Here is a 22,794-nt window from a genome sequence, read left to right on the forward strand (position 1 = left end):
AGATGAGCGTGTGCGCGTACGGCTGATGGCGAGGGTGTCTTCTTACCTGTCCTTTAACCAGACTGGCCGCGAACTGCCTCATGACCGCCTCCACCGTGTAGGCGCTCGACCATCCACGGGGGGTCAGCAGCTCCATGCAGATCGCTCCTCCATCCAGGACATAGCCGTTCTCCAGCCGCGGGGTAAGCACCCGCATAAAGGGCGGGGAGAAGGGAAAATTATCGGGGAAAGTGATGTTGAGCAGAATATACTCGGTGTTGGTCTCCTTCATGTCCTGCCACAGAGCAGAGTCCTTATCCACCTGGTGCAACTTGACATTCCACTCGAAAAGGTTGTCGTCGGCCAGCTCCACGGAAATAAAGTTGTCGGCCAGGCGCTTGATCTCCTGCAGTTCCTTCATGAGCCTTCTCGTCCGGACCTGGGTGCAGTGCTGCCTATGCGGAACGAGGGGTTGTAATGAGGCTCCGGGAGACTTACTGCCCCCGACTTGCTGCTGCTGTTGTTGCTGTTGTTGCTGCTGCTGCTGTTGTTGCTGCTGCTGCTGCTGTTGTTGTTGCTGCTGCTGTTGTTGTTGCTTCTCCTTGCTGTCTTTGCTCAGCTGCTTGTCCTTGCCAGATGGCTTGTCCTTATTCAGCTGCTCCGTCTTCTTGCTTTTCATGTCGGCGGGGGCAAGGATGTTGCTGTCGCTGCCCGTGCTGCAGTGTTTGCTGCTGTTTTTCTGGTTGCTTTTGGTGCCTTTGAAAGAGCCTTGATGGTGCTTAGGATCCTCCGTGTCGCGGTCGTGAAGACGAATGAGACCTATTTTTCGCAAAAGTGTGGCCATAATAATCCTGTAGGTTGGCGGGCGGACGGGCGGGAAACAGGAGTCAATGAGCCAGGCGCCCTTGTGCGTGCAGATCTACCGCAGACGGTGGAGCCGACCTCGCGAGGGGGATTTTCATTCAGCCTCCCTTTAAGGAGAGGAGATCCTCAGATGTGTGCCGCCGAGCACCATGTTCCTCGCCGATCAGCAAACAGAAGAAAGCTGGTGGAGATGCGCGTGTCCAATTCCGTGCTTTCCTGCCCTCTTTTTTTTTTCCTCCACGGAAAACGACCACCTCAGTTCTTATAGAAAATTATCTGCAGCTAGGCAACAGTAGAGGTATGCGCCTTTATTCATTCGCCGTCATCATCCAGATAAAAATAATTCTATAAAAACAAAAACAACAAGCGTAGTAAATTTTATCCCTTATTGTGAATCGAGTTGAAAATGATTTTCTTTAATCCAGAATGACATTGCAGGGATGAAACCGCAGCTGCAAGAAGGTCTAGTGGCGCTGCTTGCTCGAACTGAATGAAACTGCGGCTCACCCGAGACTGGAGGAGTGAGAGAGCTGCACGACTGGAGAGCGGCAGCGGCGGCGGCGGCGTCGCGTCAGATACGTAGCGCGTCAGCGGCCACTGCTGCGCTACCTGGACGGAATGAATAAGCAGGGCGATCACTCGCCGCAACCAACGGGTAGTCTCTGCAGAGGCAAGATGTATCTGCGGCTATTAAAGTCACAGCCTAGGAGCCACACACACCCACACACACGCACGCACGCACGCGCACACTCCCTCCCCAGGCAGTCCTCGAGGCACTACACACGCAATTACATTTGCCAGAAAAAAAATTAAATAAACCAATTGAAAAAAATCACGCTTTGCACGCGGCTGTCGCTGTCCAGCTAGTTCAGGAGGAAAGCGCGTTTATTTCAGTGGGCATAGCTTATGTTTCAATTGCTGGACAGTGATCAAGAATAGCGAGTTTACTGGGTTCCATTTCAGAAGAACGCGGCGGCCACTAAACATGACCTTTGAGAAATATGACTGTTGGAAAGCGATTTGAATTTTAGGAAACACCGATTGCTCCGTTCCGTCGTTCTGGTGTTGTGAGTAACGTGATGAAGATAAGTTAAGGTTACAGACTGGCCTACTGTATTCATTTTTTGAGAATCACTCAATCTTTAATTGATATATAACCTTACATAATGCACAGATCATTGAGATCTGAGCGCATGGAGACATGGAAAAAATACCACGGGCACAATAAAAACAGACCTTTTCTATTCTTCACTTTGTTGTGAGTCATTCATTCTGTATTTTATATGGCACTTTATATGGACAGTGCGTTAAGAAAGCATACAAACACAGAGACAGCTTACACGGGTAAAACAAAGAAAGACTAACACATATTTACGAGTTGACCTTTATTCTATTCTTTATTTTGCTGTTAGTCACTCAATGTTCATTTTGTATATATTTATAATAATATTTTACATTATTAGCTTCTTGAATCTGCATACAAACACTGAGACAGCTTTTATGAACACACCCTAAAAAGACTAAAACATCATTACGAGTAGACCTTGTCTGTTCATGTTGTAGCGCCTTACACGGACATTTAATTTAGATGGCACATGAAAACTATCCGTCCATCCATCCATTATCCAACCCGCTATATCCTAACTGCAGGGTCACGGGGGTGTGCTGGAGCCAATCCCAGCCAACACAGGGTGCAAGGCAGGAAACAAACCCCAAAGCCCACCGCAGGGCAGGCACGGGCACACACACACCCCCACACATCAAGCACACACTAGGGACAATTTAAGATCGCCAATGCACCTAACCAGCATGTCTTTGAACTGTGGGAGGAAACCGGAGTACCCGGAGGAAACTCACACAGACACGGGGAGGACCCGGAAAGCGAGACTTGACAGAACTACCCACTGCGTCACCCTGCCGCCCCACATGAAAACTAAGACAGCATAAAATAATCAAACTGACTTACTGGGTTCTTCATTGGGCTCAGAGGCATTTAATCTTTATTTTTATATAACACTTTACATGGACATGGCCGAGTGCTACCGTCTGGTATAGTAAGAAGACCAGGGTTCGCCTCCTGGGCCCTCCCTATGTGGAATTTGCATGTTCTCTTGCGTCTGCATGGGTTTCCTACCACTGTGCATGGAGGTTAGCTGGACTGACAATGCTAAATTGGCTCTGGTGTGTTTTTGCCCCGTAGACTGACTGGTGCCCTTGTTCAGCATTTGTTCCTGTCTTGTGCTGTGTTAATTTGGATAGGTTCCAGGGCCCCCCAAAACCCTGATCTGGATTAGGTGGGTTAGAAAATGACATGACCTTACGAGAACAGATCATTTAGAAAGATGAAAAACTGAGATAGCACACATGGATACAACTAAAAACGACTAAAACATTATCATGAATTGACCTTTTGTAGTCTTCATTTTGTTGAGTAATTCAATCCTTATTATTTATTGCACCTTACATGGATAGTTTATTGATTTAGCATATGAAAACTATGAAAGCATTGAAGAATTATTGTGCTCTTCATTTTGTTCAGAATCTTTCACCCTTTGTTTTTATATAACACCTTACATGGACAGATCATTTAGATAGGATACTAAACTAAGACAGCATACAAGGACACAACTGAAAAGGCTAAAGCACTTTGCATTAAAACACAAGGAAGGCTGTGTGGCGTAGTGGATAAAGTCCTGTGCTGTAAACCACCAGGCTGCTGATTCAGCCTCCTCGTTTGACTGTGTTACTCCAGTCAAGTCATGTAAACTGCCTTTGCTTTAAAAACAGCTTTTCTGTGTGTGTATGAAGTTGGAAAGACTACAGTATAGAAAATGGCCATAAGAAAATACAGTTGGTGTGAATTAGATAATGGAGGTGATTTGCCAAAAATTGCAGACTTTTAAAATAATATAAGAAATTCTGGTATCCATAATTACAGTAGCTATGCTACAAATTATATGCATTGTGTCCAGTGTTGCCAGGGTAGGATCCATCTCCCCACACTTCAAAACTCATTTAAGTGGTTCTTAGTACATGGATGGATTGACGGAAAGCAACTACCTGTCAAATTTTATCAACAAAAATCCTAATCACCTGAATCATTTTAGAGGGACTTGGACACCTGCAGGTTTGGCCAGATTTGTGGCAAATGAAATTTAATATAAGTAAATGTAAAGAATTACATGTGGAGAGAAGAAATTTTAGGTTTGAATACACAGCTGGAGGTCTGAAATTTGAAAATAGATCTAATGTGAAGTGCCTGGGAATTATAGTGGAATCATCATACGTTACATCCACAAAGTGGACAGAAGCGATCAAGAAGGCTAATTAAAATTTAGGTTATAGCATCCCCAATGTATAGAATGTAAGGGAAGGCAGGTTATGCTTAAACTATGTACTATACTCTATATAATACTTGAAAATCAGGAACACTAATGTGAATATCATGCACCATCATGTATGTTCACAATGCACATGCACTGTTTTGATTTTTGGAAGATCTATGTGCTGCAAGGCTGTTCATACATAACTCTCATTTTTAGGTGCATTCAAATAAAAATCACAAAACATCTTTTGTGATAGCCATGTCTGTGTGTGTATATGTCTGTCAAAATGAAAGAACTCGGCCACCCCTGTAGAACACCGTTGTTAAAATGTGTCACACTTATTGTTCAAGGAAATATGTTGAGACAGTTCAACTTTTGTTGAGATACAGTATGTCAAACAGATAGGGCTGTACACAGTTTTAAAATTCCCAAATCTTCCATTGAAAAGCACTGGTGAAGCACAAGCTTATCTATCTTTAGATGTAGAGATGTTCGAAGAAACATTCTGTTCAAGTTCAGCTTACTGTTTCTATTTACGTTGGCAATGGTTACACTAACATGTATATTTTGTATATTATCCTCTTTGTAAACCTCAGATAGTCGCTACTCATGGCAAACAGATCCCCAGTACAAATTAATGAAACATCAGCAGACGTGGGAAGTCTGCCTGGTCGTAAGGCTGCTTGACCCTGTGTGCGGCCTAACTACGCGTGATGTGGACGTGGCGCCTTATATCTGAAGTGGTGAATATCCAGGTGAGGTTGGTTATGTGGTTGCCAGAATGATGATGAACAAAGGGTCTAATATGATGAAACAGATCATCAAAAATGCAAGATAGATCTGCAAAAATATTTCAGTTGAAACTGTTCATGGTAGATCCCCCACTCTCAAGAATATTATACTCACCCTTACTTTATCGCATTCAATCACTCCATCCTCTCTTTTTGTCAATAACAAGCACAACTCTTCTTCCATTAATCAAGTCTCACAACCTCTGCTGTGACGTATGGGAAATTGACTAGAAACTGTCACCCACTGACTAGGAGACAATCAACATGCCGATTGGTCACCACAAGTATGAATGTGTTTTGGCAGCATATGACAGCAATAGATCGATAGTGTGTACAATTACTTGGAAGAACTAGCACAGTCTTAGCATCAACACACAAGCAGCCTTCAGCGTAACGGGTCTCCATACAACACAATACAACACAATTAACCTTAAATATACGCGTCAACACCGATATCTTCCCAGAATATGGTGTCCTCTAATAACCTGAAGTGGAATCACTTACTTTATATTTACGCACACTTCAAAAGAAACAAAACGAGAAACACATTCATTTCTTTTTTGCTGTGTCGCGAGACAGCGTCCTTGTGACATCATAAGCGGGGGAAATTAGACTGCATCAACTTCCGGGAGAGGAAGAGTGATACTGCGCGTCACTTTAATGAATCGAAAACGAACATTTTACAATCATCATGATCACGTTGGAATGAAATAAAATCATTCACATAGGTCATATGTTGCACACATAAATAACATTTACTAGTTGCTCTTAAACTATAGTCAGCGTGTCGCCGTCTTACCATCAACATACAAACAGCCTTCGGCGTAACGGGTCTTCATACAATTTATATCGCAACCATGATACCATCCCAGATCATTGTATCCTCTAATAACTTGAAGTGAAATAACTTATGTTATATTTAGGCACACTTCAGATAATAAACTATAAACGCATCAGTTTCTTGCTCGCAGTATTTTGAGACATCGCCTTGTGACCTCAGCGGGAGATATTAGACTGCATCGACTTCCGATAGAGGAAGGGTGATGCATGCGCACCTTTAATTGAACTGGAAATCTAGCCTTCTTAGCATTCACCATCATCATGTTCAAATGAGATAATTACATTAACAAAGGTTATACGTTGCACACATAAATAAGAGTCATTATTTGCCCTTAAACATGCAGTAACTAACGTGTCGCCGTCTTAGCATCAACAAACCAGCAGCATTCAATATAACGGGTCTTCATAAAACACAACTAACCTTATAATAAATATTTTCACACCGACTCTATATCCCAGAACACGATATCTTCAAAAACCTTGAAGTGAAATCACTTACTTTATAGCACACTTCAAAAGAAACAAGACTAGAAATACATGGGATTCTTAATCGCTGTGTTGCGATACAGCGTCCCTGCCATCTCAGAAGCGGGAGAAATTAAAGTGAATTGACTTCCGAGAGAGGAAGGGTGGTGCTGCGCGCCTTTTTCTAACGATCTAGCCGTTTAAATCATCATCATCATCATCATCATCATGATGTTCAAATGAGACAATAACTTTAACAATGCTAATACGGTACGTAAATAAGACTTACTATTTGCTCTTAAACAATTACCAGCTTGTCGCCGTCTTAGCATCAACACAATCGGCGTAACAGGTCTTCATACAGCACCATTAACCTTAAAATAAACATTGTCCCACCGATGCCATCCCAGAATATGGTACCCTCTGATAACTTGAAGTATCATACTTTACGCACACATCAAAAGAAACAAACTAGAAACGCATTAGTTTCTTGCTCGCCGTATTGCGGGAAATACTCAACATCGACTGCTGTGCTCTCTTTTATTTTCGATTTTGTTAAATGAATTGGAAAAATGGTCTTTATAACAATTATCATCATGATGAGAGCATTGACAAAAATCATATCTGCATACATAAATACTATTTACCATTTGCTCTTAAACAGTTGCAAGTTTGTCGCCGTCTAACACAGAAGCAGACCTCAAGGTAACGGGTCATTCATATGCAGCACAAATAACCCCAGAACCATCCTAGAACAGGATATTTTCCAGTAACTTGAAGAGATGCACTTACGTTGTGTTTACGCACACATAAAAAGAAACAAAGCAGAAACGCATCAGTTGGTTGCTTGCCGCATTGCGAGACAGCGTCCTTGGCGCCGAGTAAGCGGGAAAAATTAGACAGCATCGACTTCCGGCAGACTTCCTCATCATTATTATGATTTTCATTTTGCTTTTACATGTCTTCTGTGTTTTTTTTTTCCTTTCCCAAAAATAAAGTTTATTAAGTTCAAAAAAGTAAAACATGGATATTGTAACATTCTAAAACACGGAATAAAGAAACATAAGGAAATAAATATTGCAATAAAATCCATCCATTTTCTAACCCGCTGAATCCGAATACAGGGTCACGGGGGTCTGCTGGAGCCAATCCCAGCCAACACAGGGCACAAGGCAGGGACCAATCCTGGGCAGGGTGCCAACCTACCGCAGGACACATACAAACACACCCACACACCAAGCACACACTAGGGCCAATTTAGGATTGCCAATCCACCCAACCTGCATGTATTTGGATTGTGGGAGGAAACCGGAGCGCCTGCAATAAAATCTTTAAATTAAATGGGATTTAAAAGCCTTAACAAAACTATAGCTTTATTTAAGTGTCTGTTTTGCCGCGATCGCAAACTCATTAAAATCGTGGAATAAATCAGTAAGTCATTGTGCGTACAAAAGCTATAAATGATGGTATCCTTCCGGAGATGCATATACTGTAACATTTAGCGAGTAAAATAATTAAGTTAATTATATAGTGTTCGTCTGAGTTAAAGGAGGAATTATTAAAACATATAAGTATGTCTGAACTTTCAAGGGGTATTTGCCTACCGATTTCTTTTTAATAAATATACAATGAAAAAATAAACCTTCAATAGACTCTGTAGCCCCTTTACAGAATACACAAGCATCACTTACATCAATGAGCTTACAGAGTGTTTTATTAAGAGCGTAATATCCATTATCCAACCCGCTATATCCTAACTACAGGGTCACGGGGGTCCGCTGGAGCCAATCCCAGCGCGCAAGGCAGGAAACAAACGGGCGCCAGCCCACTGCAGGGCACACACACACACACACACACACACGGGACAATCTAGAATCGCCAATGCACCTAACCTGCATGTCTTTGGTCGGTGGGAGGAAACAGGAGTACCCGGATGAAACCCACGTTGACACGGGGAGAACATGCAAACTCCATGCAGGCAGGACCTGGTAAGCGAACCCGAGTCTCCTAACTGCGAGGCAGCAGCGCTACCCAGTGCTCCACCGTTCAAATGAAGATCATATCTTGATATGTCCACCCATGTTAAAAACGATAAAAACATCTCGTGGAACGTAGTTACCTTTTCACATGATGAATACAGCTTTGCAGACACATAGATAAGATGTGGCCCTGTCTGGGTTGAAGACGTATACTTAGGAGTAACAACATTGTCAAACCTCCTTAAACTTACACTGAAAAAAGTATAACATCCATTCAACTTAAAATAATTAAGGTAATGATTCACACTTAATATTTTCAATCTGAACCAATATAATTCTTTTTATCTTATTGAACCCACAATTTTTAATTTGAGGCAAATCATTCACTTGTTTTATACTGAAGTAAATCTATTTTTTAAGTTGTTACAATTTAAAATGTTGTATTGGTCATAACCTGTTTTTATGCTATTAGAAATATTATGAACATGACACATTCCAATGCTGTACTTTTTACATCCATTTAAAAATCTAGTGCAAATACACAAGCATTTTGCAGTGTAAACTGTAAATATACAACTAAAAATTATTAAATGTTTCTACAGCTTTCTTGAAAGTATGTTTTATTATGAGTTAAATTAACAGTTGACAAACAGGGTTACTTACCAGAAATCCTCCGTTATAAAAGTCTGCTGCTGAAAATGACCAGACCAGTATAGCCACGTCCACTCCACTTGTTCTTCTTTCTTGGCAGTTGGAAAGCCAGCACGCTGGAAAGTTCGACCAGAAGAATATACAAAGGGCCTCTCCCACACAGCACACGAACAACCTAAAATATTAGGTTAACTGAAATAGCATTTTTATGTTTATTCCCTCCACCATAACTTACTTTGGAACAAACAATTTTTTTTTACTTTGATTGAGATCTGAAACCAAATATTTCAAGCTACAACACAACAATGAATAATCTTAAGTTGCTTGACAGAGAAAATTTACGTTGAATGAACAACATCAATGTTATACTTTTTTCAGTGTAGCAGCAATGCGTCTCACGACAGGATTCAGCCCTGGATTTGGTGTCAGCTTATTGAAGGTCATCCCCTCGCACACAGCCTCACTCACTTACGTCGGGTCAACTGAGAGCTGAGTTGCCATTGTCATGTCATTTTTTTTTCTTAGTATTTCAAAGAAATCCAGCCTTGTGTGGAAATCTGCTAAAGAAAGACATAAATGAGTTACATTTTAGCGAACCTGTGAACCGGATTAAGTAGGCTGGAGAATGTCATGCTACAATGCACTAATTAGTATTTGTCCATTTTACAAAATGTTATGAAATTTTCACTGTAGACAGCTCCTCAATAACACATGAATCCACAAGAGGGCGCTGTTTCCAGGCACTCAAATACATCCCAATGATCAGCAGTGCTAAGCTTAGCCAATGTAGTAAATAGGCTCTTGCATTCTGGGGGATTCATGGAGACTCTTTTTTTATATAAATGCGAGACATAGTAGTTAGATAAAACAATCAATTTACTGTTTATTCTTGTGAATATCTTTATATTTAAACTACTGTATTTTTCTAGCAGCCATTTTTAAAGGGGTGGTAGCAGCATGGCAGCATAGCAGTTAGACCTGCTGCTCCATGGAGTCGGCACGCTGGGTTTGACTGATATTCTCAGCTGTTGTCTTTGTGGTGTTGACACGTTGTCCTCAAGTTTGCTTGGGTTTCCGCCAGCATTCCCAGAGACTAACATGTTAAGTTTACTGCTTTTTCCAGACCGGCCCTCCATGAGTGTGTGTATATGTGTGAATGGGCCCTATGATGGTCTGGCATCCTTTCTTCTTCTTCTTTCAGCTGCTCCCATTAGGGGTCGCCACAGCGGATCATCTTCCATACCGTCCTGTCTACTTCATCTTGTTCTGTCACACCCACCACCTGCATGTCCTCTCTCACCACATCCATAAACCTTCTCTTAGGCCTTCCTCTTCTCCTCTTGCCTGGCAGCTCTATCCTTAGCACCCTTCTCTCATTATGCCCAGCATCTCTCCTCTGCACATGTCTAAACCAACACAATCTCACCTCTCTGACTTTTTTTCCCAACCATCCAACTTGAGCTGACCCTCTAATGTCCTCATTTCTAATCCTGTCCATCCTCGTCACACTCAATGCAAATCTTAGCATCTTTAACTCTGTCACCTCCAGCTTTGTCTCCTGTTTTTTGGTCAGTGCCACCATCTCCAGTCCATAAAACATTGCTGGTCTCACTACCGTCCTGTAGACCTTCCCTTTCACTCTTGCTGATACGGTCTGGCATCCTCTACAAGGCCAATTCCTGCCTTGTTCCTTGTGTTGAGTGCTCCTCAAGTTTGCTTGGGCTTCCTCCGACTTTCCCAAAGACTAACATGTTAAGTTTACTGCCATTTCCAGCTTGGCCCTTCACAGGTGAGAATATGTGTGAGTGGGCACTGCGATACTCTACAAGGCCAATTCCTGCCTTGCACCCTGTGTTGAGCGCTCCTCAAATTTGCTTGGGTTTCCTCCAACATTCCCAAAGATAAGCATGTTTAATTTTCGGCCATTTCCAGACCGGCCCTCCATGGGTGTTGTACATTTGTAAGTGGGCCCTGAGATGGTCTGGCATCCCCTACAAGGCTGATTTCTGCCTTGCACCCAGTGCTGCTGTGATAAGCTTTGGTCTCCTTCAAGCATACTGCAAATCAGGTTAGTTGGGCTTGAGGAGGTAATATCATTTTGAAAGATGGCTTCTTGCATTTTTTTGGTAAAATTTGTGTCTCTGGCTGAAAACAAAATCTGAGAGTCAACAATGGCATATCATCATACCATTAGGAAATGTATATGTTTCATCCACCCTGTTTCTAACCAGCCTATCCAATTCAGGGTGGCAGATGGTTAGATTTTATACCACAGTATTTGGGATAAAACCAAAGCCATACCTGGACAGATGTCCATCCACAGAAGAGCACATTCACTCACTCATTCACTCACTCACTCACTCCACAACCAACAGAGAGCTGTCAGTTAGTCCAAACCGGAAGTCTTGGTTTCTTCCATACATGACTTTAAGTTTACTTTCATCACACCAGGAAATTTTGTTTTTCTTATAGTCTGAGTGTCCTTTAGGTGCCTTGTTGCAAACTCCATTTGCGTGGTCATGTGTTGTATCTTTCTGCCATCAAACCCAGATTAGTGGAGTGTTTTAGTGGTGGTTGTTCTTCTGGAGGTTTCTTCCATTTCCACACAGGTCATCTGGAGCAGAGGTCACCAACTCCAGTCCTGGAGGACCACCATGGCTGCAAGTTTTTATTCTAAGCCTTTATTTATAGAGTGCCCTGTTTGTGCTGCTAATTAACTTCTTGTGAATTCATTTTAACTGAACTGCTTTTTTAAAGATTTGTTCCCCTGATTTTCTTCATTGTTCTGAATTGCTTCATGTCTTTCCTTCAATGGCACCCAAACAGAAATGAAATGTGAAGCGAGTGAGCCAACAGAACAACTACAGTGGTGTGAAAAACTATTTGCCCCCTTCCTGATTTCTTATTCTTTTGCATGTTTGTCACACAAAATGTTTCTGATCATCAAACACATTTAACCATTAGTCAAATATAACACAAGTAAACACAAAATGCAGTTTTTAAATTATGGTTTTTATTATTTAGGGAGAAAAAAAATCCAAACCTACATGACCCTGTGTGAAAAAGTAATTGCCCCCTGAATCTAATAACTGGTTGGGCCACCCTTAGCAGCAATAACTGCAATCAAGCGTTTGCGATAACTTGCAATGAGTCTTTTCCAGCGCTCTGGAGGAATTTTGGCCCACTCATCTTTGCAGAATTGTTGTAATTCAGCTTTATTTGAGGGTTTTCTAGCATGAACCGCCTTTTAAGGTCATGCCATAGCATCTCAATTGGATTCAGGTCAGGACTTTGACTAGGCCACTCCAAAGTCTTCATTTTGTTTTTCTTCAGCCATTCACAAGTGGATTTGCTGGTGTGTTTTGGGTCATTGTCCTGTTGCAGCACCCAAGATCGCTTCAGCTTGAGTTGACGAACAGATGGCCGGACATTCTCCTTCAGGATTTTTTGGTAGACAGTAGAATTCATGGTTCCATCTATCACAACAAGCCTTCCAGGTCCTGAAGCAGCAAAACAACCCCAGACCATCACACTACCACCACCACCATATTTTACTGTTGGTATGATGTTCTTTTTCTGAAATGCTGTGTTCCTTTTACGCCAGATGTAACGGGACATTTGCCTTCCAAAAAGTTCAACTTTTGTCTCATCAGTCCACAAGGTATTTTCCCAAAAGTCTTGGCAATCATTGAGATGTTTCTCAGCAAAATTGAGACAATCCCTAATGTTCTTTTTGCTTAACAGTGGTTTGCGTCTTGGAAATCTGCCATGCAGGCCGTTTTTGCCCAGTCTCTTTCTTATGGTGGAGTCGTGAACACTGACCTTAATTGAGGCAAGTGAGGCCTGCAGTTCTTTAGAAGTTGTCCTGGGGTCTTTGGTGACCTCTCGGATGAGTCGTCTCTGCGCTCTTGGGGTAATTTTGGTCGGCTGGCCACTCCTGGGAAGGTTCACCACTGTTTCATGTTTTTGCCATTTGTGGATAATGGCTCTCACTGTGGTTCGCTGGAGTCCCAAAGCTTTAGAAATGGCTTTATAACCTTTACCAGACTGATAGATCTCAATTACTTCTGTTCTCATTTGTTCCTGAATTTCTTTGGATCTTGGCATGATGTCTAGCTTTTGAGGTGCTTTTGGTCCACTTCTCTGTGTCAGGCAGCTCCTATTTAAGTGATTTCTTGATTGAAACAGGTGTGGTAGTAATCAGGCCTGGGGTGGCTATGAAATTGAACTCCGGTGTGATACACCACAGTTAGGTTATTTTTGAACAAGGGGGCAATTACTTTTTCACACAGGGCCATGTAGGTTTGGATTTTTTCTCCCTAAATAATAAAAACCATCATTTAAAAACTGCATTTTGTGTTTATTTGTGTTATATTTGACTAATGGTTAAATGTGTTTGATGATCAGAAACATTTTGTGCGACAAACATGCAAAAGAATAAGAAATCAGGAAGGGGGCAAATAGTTTTTCACACCACTGTAAGTCAGGGCCTCAAACTCCAACCAGCTGCTTTCAAACTAAAAAAGGAGAAAGCAGAAATCTTAGTGATTGGCAAAAATGGATATGATGAGGTGTTAGAAATAAACTTGATCCAGTAGGCTTAAAAGTCAAGACAGAGGTAAAGAATTTAGGGGTAATTATTGACTGAAATTTTAAATCACTAGGGGGCTTTGCCCCCTGCTTGCTTTGCTTGCCAACCCCTACCCAGGGCCTGCACTACGTGCCAGCCGCTGCGTTTCCCTGCCACTCGCGTATGTGAATTTCACTTTCACCAAACAACTCTTTTAATTCTCGTGGATACTCTTCTTCATTGGGAAGAAACACTACTTTCCGCTGATGGCAACACAAATTAGACGATCTACAAGTCTCCGACTTAAACTAAAGCCGAACAATATCTACATACTTCTGTCATATCACCTATGTCAAGATATTTGATCTCATTTTGCTGTTCTGTTATTTCACCGAGTAATAATTTCCGTATGTTAGTGCTAATGTGATCTTTACTATCAGTTTTTGAGACTTTCAAATTTAGTATTTTCATAATCTATAACCTCAACTGCATGTGTATCTCCTCTTTACGACGTTCTGCTTTGTCTTTTACTCTTTGACTTTTATTTCCGACCCCTCTTGGAGCTGAGAGTGCAAGAACTGTGTCTGACAAATAGCATTCACACGAATGAGTAGTGAGTGGACCGTGGACGTGGTTGTAAATGTTTGAGAGGAGGGCAGGACTTGTCAAAATCTCTTGGCAAAATGTCTTGTCTCGCGGGACTTGAAATTATCTCTGAGAAAGTCTCGTCCCAGGATTTCCTTTTATAATACAGAGACATTTAGAAATACACGTATTTCTATTTTTTTGTAAAGCTTTAAATGCTTAACTCTCTTTTTTTGTACAGAACACCTGGAAAAATGGAATGAAAATCAGGATGAAAATCCTATTAACAGGTTACTACATATTTCCCATATAACTGCTTAGTACATTTTATTGTAATAAAAAAATGACTAAACTTATTTTTGTAATTTCTACATTGACCCCAAAACACAGAAACTGGGAAATAATGACTCACTTAATTAGGCTAGGAGTCCAATGAAAAATGGAAGTTGGTTGGAACAAAAAACCTGCAGCCACAGGGGATCCCCTTTGAGAAACACTAGGTCAGGGGTTCTTAACCTGAGGTCCGTGGACCTCTAGGGTGTCCATGGATGGGTTTCAGAGGGTCTGTGAAGGTCAGATAAAAATGAACATTTATATTCACTATACAGCCCAGTACTGTTGATTTTTGTCACATGAACTTTCTCACGTGATTTTTCTCGAGCATTAAGTCTCTCGCTGTTATTTTTCTCGCATATTATTTTTCTCGCAAGTACAGGGTGAGTCAAAATTATGTTAACATTTGAATGGCAGAAACAATTTATTCACAAAACATACTTCATATGTACAAGGTGATTTACAGGAATGTCTCAACCTGTTTGCCATCGTGTTCAACACACAAAAACCAACGAGCGACAGTACCATTTAAAGCCTGGACACACATTTCGCAGGGAATAGATGATACCACAGTCCTTATTCTGTCCTTCAGGTCTCTGATATCATGAACTTTCACACTATACAATGTGAAGGATGGCCGGCCATTTATCCCGGCCAATACCCCCAAGCCGCCAGGTGGAGCCCTCCTTGCAGCATTTAGGTCCCCAGAAGACCAGCAGGGCATCATGGACAATGGAGTTTTTATGCAAAGCCCTGCTGGATGCCGTGGGGGCCACAGGAGGGAGCTGCAGGGAGGACCGAGGGCTTCTTCGTGCCCTGTGACCCGGAGGTTTGTCATAGGAAGAGCGACGGACTTCCGGGTTGAAGAAAAGGACTATTTACCCTGACCCGGAAGGAATAAGGACTTGTGGACTGTTGGGCAGAAACACCTCCTGGTCAGGGAGTATAAAAGGACTATGGGAACTCCCAGACAATGAGCTGAGCTGGGTGGAAGGGTGGCAACGCGTCTGGGAGCTGGAGGATTGGTTATTTGTTATTATTGTGATTTATGTGAGTATTGTGGTGGAGAGTGTGCTTTGTGCACTGTGGAAGAAAAATAAAGTCAACATTTGGAGTTTTACCTGGTGTCTGGAGTCGTGGACAGGGGTTCAAGGGAGCGAGAGTGCCCCCTATCGTTCACAGTGGCGTAGTCGGCAGGATGCTCCATCTGGTGCAAGGCGGGGACCTGTGTTAATAACAAAAATGTCTGTGAGCGGCCCGGCGCAGCAGCGGAAGTCGGGTGGAAGAGGACGGAGCGAGAGGAAGGACTGGAGGCGGCCAGGAGAAAAGGCACAGGACTGTGTGGCCTGGACTTGGGGGAATTGGTGCTGAAGGCACTGGGGTTTGTGGTGCACGTTAAATATTGTACATAATTAGTGTAAATAAAGAGTGTTTTGGGTGAAATATGTTGTCCGTCTGTCTGTGCCCGGGCCAGCGTTCACAACACACACTGCTTTACCTTACCACATAACCAGAAATCACAGGGGGTCAAAATCAGGGGAGTGTGGAGGCCATGGCAATGGTCCATCATGACCTATCCATCGACCTGGAATGGTGTGGTTGAGATAAAAATAATCCATTAGTGTAATTTTGGCTGGAACCTCTCCCGGTCCTCCCAGGCGTCCTGGCTGGGCAGGATCCCTAGCCGTCCGCCATAGTACATTATAGTCTCTGCATGCAAAGTTGTGTTTATGTGAATAGTTCTGGGGAAGGTGGTCCATAGCTTTCATTAGATTCTTAAAGGAGTCCGCGACTCAAAAACCAGAATTACCGCTTACAACTGAACACAAGAAAAATGTACAGTATATAATAAACAAAAGAAACAGAAATACAAATAAATGGCATAAACTTAGACAGTACAGACAGAAAGCACAACTGTGGGGGAAATGCTGGCCAAAACCTGACAAACTGAAGTGCCAGACAATGTCAGGATTCACAGCCGCTGTGTCAGGTGGTCTCCCCTCCCTTGGCCTCAGCATAAAGAGGATAAGGTACATAAAACAGAGAACTATGATTAACGTAATATAGTAATACAAGATAATAAGTCAACAATACCAAACCCATAACATTTACTATACATCTCATCCATCGTTGAGTTCCAACTTATAAGATGCTTTCTGAATTTTTCCACATTAGAAAAATGCGCCACACATCCGAAACCCTTTATGCCACACCTAGATTTCCCCTTCGGCCATCCTTTCAAGTGTGTTTTCAGGGAGGGATTAACATTATGTTAGAGGGGCCTCTGCAGCTGCAGGAGCTTGTGAGTTTGCGTCTTTTCTCCAATCTCTCTAATGAATTTCTGAGAATCTAAAAGCATCTGATTAGTTTCTTTTACTGTCCTTCTTGCACTCAGGCTTTCCTCGATCAAAGCTTTGATTGCTTTTTGTTGGCTAATTGCTCCCTGCACCAAGTGTCGCAATTAAGCTTCCATTTTCTACTTTTCTAATTTGCTTTATAGACCTCTTTGTTTTTTTTTAAGCATGTGTGGCATGCATCATCTACCAGTATAATGAGGACTGGGGCCGATAAGCCAGCTCTTGATTTTATGTTTCTTTTAATCCACTTTCTTCAGTTGCTGTTGACTTTTCTTCCAATCCAACGATCTTGAGTTTCTTTACCATTTTAATCAATAATCTCCCATTTCTTTTGTCCTCATTGTCTGCTGTGCCGCTAACCTGTTTACTAGCTGAATTGGACTGTAAGAATGACGCCGTATAGCGCCTGACCCAACACAGATTAGACACGGGAGGCACGTATAAAATAAAATAAACTTTTATTTTCTTTGTCTGTGGGCTACGCCGTTCCCCGTACCCACAGACACAACACAGTCCCAAGCACACAATAAACACAAATCCCGTCTTACTTCTCCACCACTCCTCACCAAGCTTCGTCCTCCTCTCACCCGACTCTGGCCACTGAGTGGTGGTCACTGGCTCCCTTTATAGTTCACCTGGAAGTGCTCCAGGTGCTTGATCCCTGATTTCCAGCTACACTTCCGGGTGGGACGAATTGGTTGCCCACACGGGTTCAGGAGTCCCAAATACAGCGCCCCCTGGCAGAACTTGTGGGACCCAACAGGGCTGCACCCAACTCCAATTCCCAGGATGAACCCGAGGCACTGTTCCACCCCAGGGAGATGGCCAACTAGCGTTCAGGGGGAGGTATTGCAATGTCCACGGCTGCTCCCCCTGAATATAGTGTGCAGGGGCGTCCCGGCTGGGTAAGGACGCCAAGCCCCTGTCACAAGACTCACAAAATTTTCTTCCAGTACAAAATAAGGCTCCTGGGCTCTGTAGGTATGACAGTGATAAAAAGGAGAGGAGTGTTATGAAAGGCAAAATGCGTGAGGCCTCCAAAAACAAGCTGAGATGCAGGCCAGAATCCTACCTGGTCTGTCCAGCAGTGGCTCATCTGACTTCACGTAGGCCAGGAGTTTTCAGTTGGGCCAGACTTTCAAACCAAGAAATGTAGATGAGCCAGACATTTCCAAAGGCTAGTAAGCAGCAGGTAATAACACATTTTAAATCCACATAAAACGAATGGATTGAAAAATAAATAATATTTAATAATCTGACATGAGCAGTGTTGTAATGTACTGAAATAATAATACTTCATTACAGTACTTTTTGGGAGTATCTGTACGTTACCTGAGTTTTTATATTTCTGACAACTTTCACTTATAATTCACTACATTCCCTAAGCGGGCGGCATGGTGGTGCAGTGGGTAGCGCTGCTGCCTCGCAGTTAGGAGATCTGGGTTCGTTTCTCAGGTCCTCCCTGCGTGGAGTTTGCATGTTCTCCCCGTGTCTGCGTGGGTTTCCTCCCACAGTCCAAAGACATGTAGGTTAGGTGCATTGGCGATCCTAAATTGTCCTGTGTGTGTGTGCCCTGCGGTGGGCTGGTGCCCTGCCCGGGATTTGTTCGTGCCCTGTGTTGGCTGGGATTGGCTCCAGCAGAATCCCCGTGGCCTTGTGTTAGGATATAGCGGGTTGGACAGTGACTGACATTCCCTAAGCAAAAAGTATACTTTTACTCTAAAACATTTCCCATAAGCTTCTTTGCTACAAAAAAATATTCTGATTGGAACACAGAAAACAAGCAAGTGGCGAATCAGAGATCCCGGTTTACAAGCACGTCAGGTAATCACGATAATGCACTGGTGTAAATGAGAGCACTGAGGTACGTTAATTTCATTTAGTTATCGTAATTAACATTATACCTGTCACGATATCCAGCTAATGTTGCTGATAACAGCTGAATCGCAAATATAACACCACTGAATTCTGCAGAATTAATTCAATGCAAAACTGTCCATTATTGTGAAACACTGTTATAATAATACATTTTATTTATTCGTAGGTGTCTTTCAGTAAATATGAGAGCATTTCAGTATATAGTGGATGTGTTTTAGTACACCATGTATGTGTTTCAGTGTATAATGTATCTGTTTCAGTATATAGTGTATGTATTTCAGCATGCCATGTATGTGGTTCAGTATATAGTGTAAATGTTGCAATATGCAATGTAAGCATTTCAGTATAGTGTATGCAGAGTTGACAATGAATGATGTCACAAACAGCACCTCGTAATTTAATTTTACTCACTCAAACATGACAACCTCAGTTGTTCTTTCTCCCATCTTCTAAACAATAAAAGTACTTGGCATGCGCTATAGAAAAATATTGTACTTCGTTGTGTTCATTCGTAGCTTAGCTATAGCACATATTTTCCCTTTTCTTGTGTGTGCAAGTGACAAGCCGCAAGGTCCAGAAATAGCACATAAATCTAAGTATTAATTGGTATTGCAAGCTTGCGATGTGCATGCAGGAGGACAATGGCACTGGCTATTTTAAATAAATGTAAGGCACTGCATTGCTATATAGTGTAATCAGTTTATTTCAGATTTGTTATCTCATGTATGGGCGGTACGGTGGCGCAGTGGTAGCGCTGCTGCCTCACAGTAAGGTGACCTGGGTTCGCTTCCCGGGTCCTCCCTTGTGTGGAGTTTGCATGTTCTCTCCGGGTGCTCCGGTTTCTTCCCACAGTCCAAAGACATGCAGGTTAAGTGCATTGGCAATCCTAAATTGTCCTTGGTGTGTGTGTGGTGGGTTGGCACCCGGGGTTTGTTCCTGCCTTGTGCCCTGTGTTGGCTGGGATTGGCTCCAGCAGACTCCCGTGACCCTGTGTTAGGATATAGCAGGTTGGAAAATGACTGACTGATGATGATTGGCCTTTCTAAACACTCAAGGACACCGAACAATAGATAAAACACACATTATAAACTAAAATACAAAAATTTAAATCAGACAGAGCAATTGTAATCAAAGAGAAAAAGCAGTCTTAAACAAATGAGTTTTAAGTTTAGATTTGAAAAGTGAAAATGATTCAATATTTCAGATGGTAGTGAGTTCCAGAGCTGGGGAGCAGAGCAACTGAATATGTTCTTCTTCTTCTTCTTTTGGCAGTTCCAGTTAGGGGTTGCCACAGCAGATCATCTTCTTCCATATCTTTCTGTCCTCTGCATCTTCTTCAGCCAACAGTAGCCCAATTTCCGCCAGCACCCTGTTGGCTACCAGTACTGGTGTCGGTCATTGTTAACCCAGAGCTCGACCGATCTGGTATGGAAATTTGTAGTGTTGTCCGCATATTGATTTGGCAAAATTTTACACCGGATGCCCTTCCTGACGTAACCCTCCCCATTTATCCAGGCTTTGGACCGGCACGAAGAAACATGCTGGTTTGTGCATCCCCTGTGGCTGGGTTAGCAGAGTAACTGAATATATAACTTATAAATCATTATAATTATAAGTCATTACCTGCCGTTCAGATCTTTCTTCAAGTAATGATTAGTTACACTGGGGATGGCAACTTAAAGAAGAGCATTCAAAATTCAGTTAATAAATAAAAAAAAATTAAAATGATATTATTATCAGGGGCACAAATTAGGGCTAGCTGATGCACATAATTAACTTATTACAGTTGCAGATGGGGTAAAAAGTAATATGTCACTGTGTGTTATCAAGTAGCTTTTAAATCCTGTAACTGTGTCCTGAGGGATAGATGAAGGGAGGCAGGGAGGGAGAGAACGGTTTTAATGAATGGAAGTAGGAAGTTGTAAAGACCACGTTTCCTGCATCTGTAAAATAGGCTTCATTTTAAAGTAGTGTACACTGTCACACACGCACACATGAGAGTCAGCAGCAGGGTGTAGTTATTGTTGAAGCACCGCAAGGGACTGATTATGTGCACTAATACCTTCTCTCATTCCTTGCAGGAACACTTGAGAACTTCACTTCCTGTTTTGAGCATAAAGACTGCCCCGGGATGACGTTACTTCCCCTTGACGACCCGTCTCTTCCTCCCTCTTCGCTATATAAATCCGATGATCCTTCTGCTCTGCAGTCTGTTATTTAACTTGATTCGAAGAGATTACTCTCGTTCCTAACCCATCGTTATTTTGCCTTGCAGCGAACCTGACAATATACGGGGCGGATCCCCCCAAACCTTTATCTTGTTTCCTTTGTTTTCTTACAACATGCTTAGAAGAATAAACTTAATTCTACAAAATTTGCTTACCTTTTAATTAACATTTACTTAAGTACATTTAATGTCGGAAAAATACTTTTGATACTTGGACAGATAAGGGTCGCTATCGCTCCCTTGAACCCTTGTCCAAGACGTCAGACACCAGGTAAAAGTCCAATAATCGACTTTATTAATACAGCACAGTGCACAAAGCACCCTCCTCTCCACAATTCTCATTAAACAATGCACAATAACTAATCAATACAATCCTCCACTCCCAGATGTGTTGCCACCCTTCCACCCAGCTCAGCTCATTGTCTGGGAGTTCCCACAATCCTTTTAAAGTCTGTGACCCGGAAGTGCTTCTGAACCCTCAGTTCATGTGACTTCTTAGCACTTCTGGGTCAGATCAAAACTCTTCTTTTTCTTCACTCCGGAAGCACGTAATTCCCCTTGTCCATGTGACTCGGACGTACTTCCGGGGCGTAGGGCAAATGATAATTTTTGCTCCTTCCTGCAGCTCCATCTAGTGGCCCCTGTGGTATCCAGCAGGGCTGTGGATGAAAACTCAATTGTCCAGGATTCCCTGCTGGTCTTCGGGGCACCTCCATGCTGCAGGGAGGGCTCCATCTGGCGGCCTGGGGGTATTGGCCGGGATGACAAGCCGGCCATAGACCACAACTTAAGTACAGAAAATATGAAATACTTTTAAGACTTTTACTCAAGTTGTATACTAATAGGAAACTAACTTTTACTAAATTTAATTTTCTGGTAAGAGACTTGTACTTTTACTCAAGTGTGGATTTCAGGTAATTTATGCAACACTGGACACAGGCACATCAAAAAGCAAACTAAAAAAAAAACAATAAAAATGCTATAACTGAACAGAATCTGAGGAAGTAGCAATACTTTTTTTCCACTTTTGAAATAAAAGAATTAACATTTTGGTCATATCTGACCCAGGCACATCACAATGTACATAAAACAAAATAGTGCACAGTATCTATACTAATAAAAGGCAAAGCCCTCACTGACTGACTCACTGACTGACTGACTCACTGACTCATCACTAATTCTCCAACTTCCCGTGTAGGTAGAAGGCTGAAATTTGGCAGGCTCATTCCTTACAGCTTACCTACAAAAGTTGGGCAGGTTTCATTTCAAAATTCTATGCATAATGGTCATAGCTGGAAGCTATTTTTCTCCATTTACTGTAATGGAGTTGAGCTCGAAAGCCGTGGGGGCGGAGTTTTGTGTGACATCATCACGCCTCTCACGTAATCACGTGAACTGACTGTCAACGCAGTGCGTAGAAAACCACGAAGAGCTCCAAAAAGCACTGAAGAAAACATGCATTATATAATTGAGAAGGCAGCGAAACAATAAGAAGTGAGCGAGTGACATATACAACCATATTCATGAGTGGTGCTACTTCGGAAACAAAGCAAGGTGTAAACCTAAAGTTTAAATTAAGTTCATAGACAGGCTGCCGCTGGCGTTTCTCATGCCCACGGCTAATGCGGGATACAAGTTTAATGAGAGGACGCAGGATATAAACAAGAGTTTTGATCACTTTGTAACTAAGTTAAAATTGCAGGTGAAGGGGTGTACTTATGCAAATTCCGAGAGACTGTGTTTGTTGGGGATTGTCAGTTAAGGCGGGTGGGGGAGTCACGTCATCATCTCCCCTCCCGTTTACCTCATTTCGCTCTGAGCTGAGCTCCGCGGCTAACGCAGTGTTACGGAAGTGAGTTTGTGACGCTGCCACCAAATACTCACAGAAAAATCCACAAGTTAATACACACGCTGTCTCTAGAGTTTCTCCACACTCTGAATCCTCCAGG

The 22,794-nt window shown here is 42.4% G+C and overlaps 1 protein-coding gene and 1 long non-coding RNA gene across 2 annotated transcripts in view; one reads left to right on the forward strand and one right to left on the reverse strand.

The window, feature by feature from the left end:
* ube2ql1 (ubiquitin-conjugating enzyme E2Q family-like 1) overlaps positions 1-1,528 on the reverse strand; it is a 47,474-nt gene extending 45,946 nt beyond the window's left edge. Inside the window, exon 1 of the mRNA XM_039736786.1 lies at positions 47-1,528. Coding sequence (XP_039592720.1) covers positions 47-823 — 777 coding nt within the window. The 5' untranslated portion in view covers positions 824-1,528. The remainder of the gene's footprint in view (positions 1-46) is intronic.
* Positions 101-20,932, forward strand: LOC120515638. Its single transcript, XR_005630676.1, has 2 exons — positions 101-182; positions 20,700-20,932. It is a non-coding gene; the product is annotated as an uncharacterized LOC120515638 (long non-coding RNA).
* The last annotated feature ends 1,862 nt before the right edge of the window (positions 20,933-22,794 follow it).

This window comes from Polypterus senegalus, chromosome 15 (assembly GCF_016835505.1).
Source record: "Polypterus senegalus isolate Bchr_013 chromosome 15, ASM1683550v1, whole genome shotgun sequence".
NCBI lineage: Eukaryota > Metazoa > Chordata > Cladistia > Polypteriformes > Polypteridae > Polypterus > Polypterus senegalus.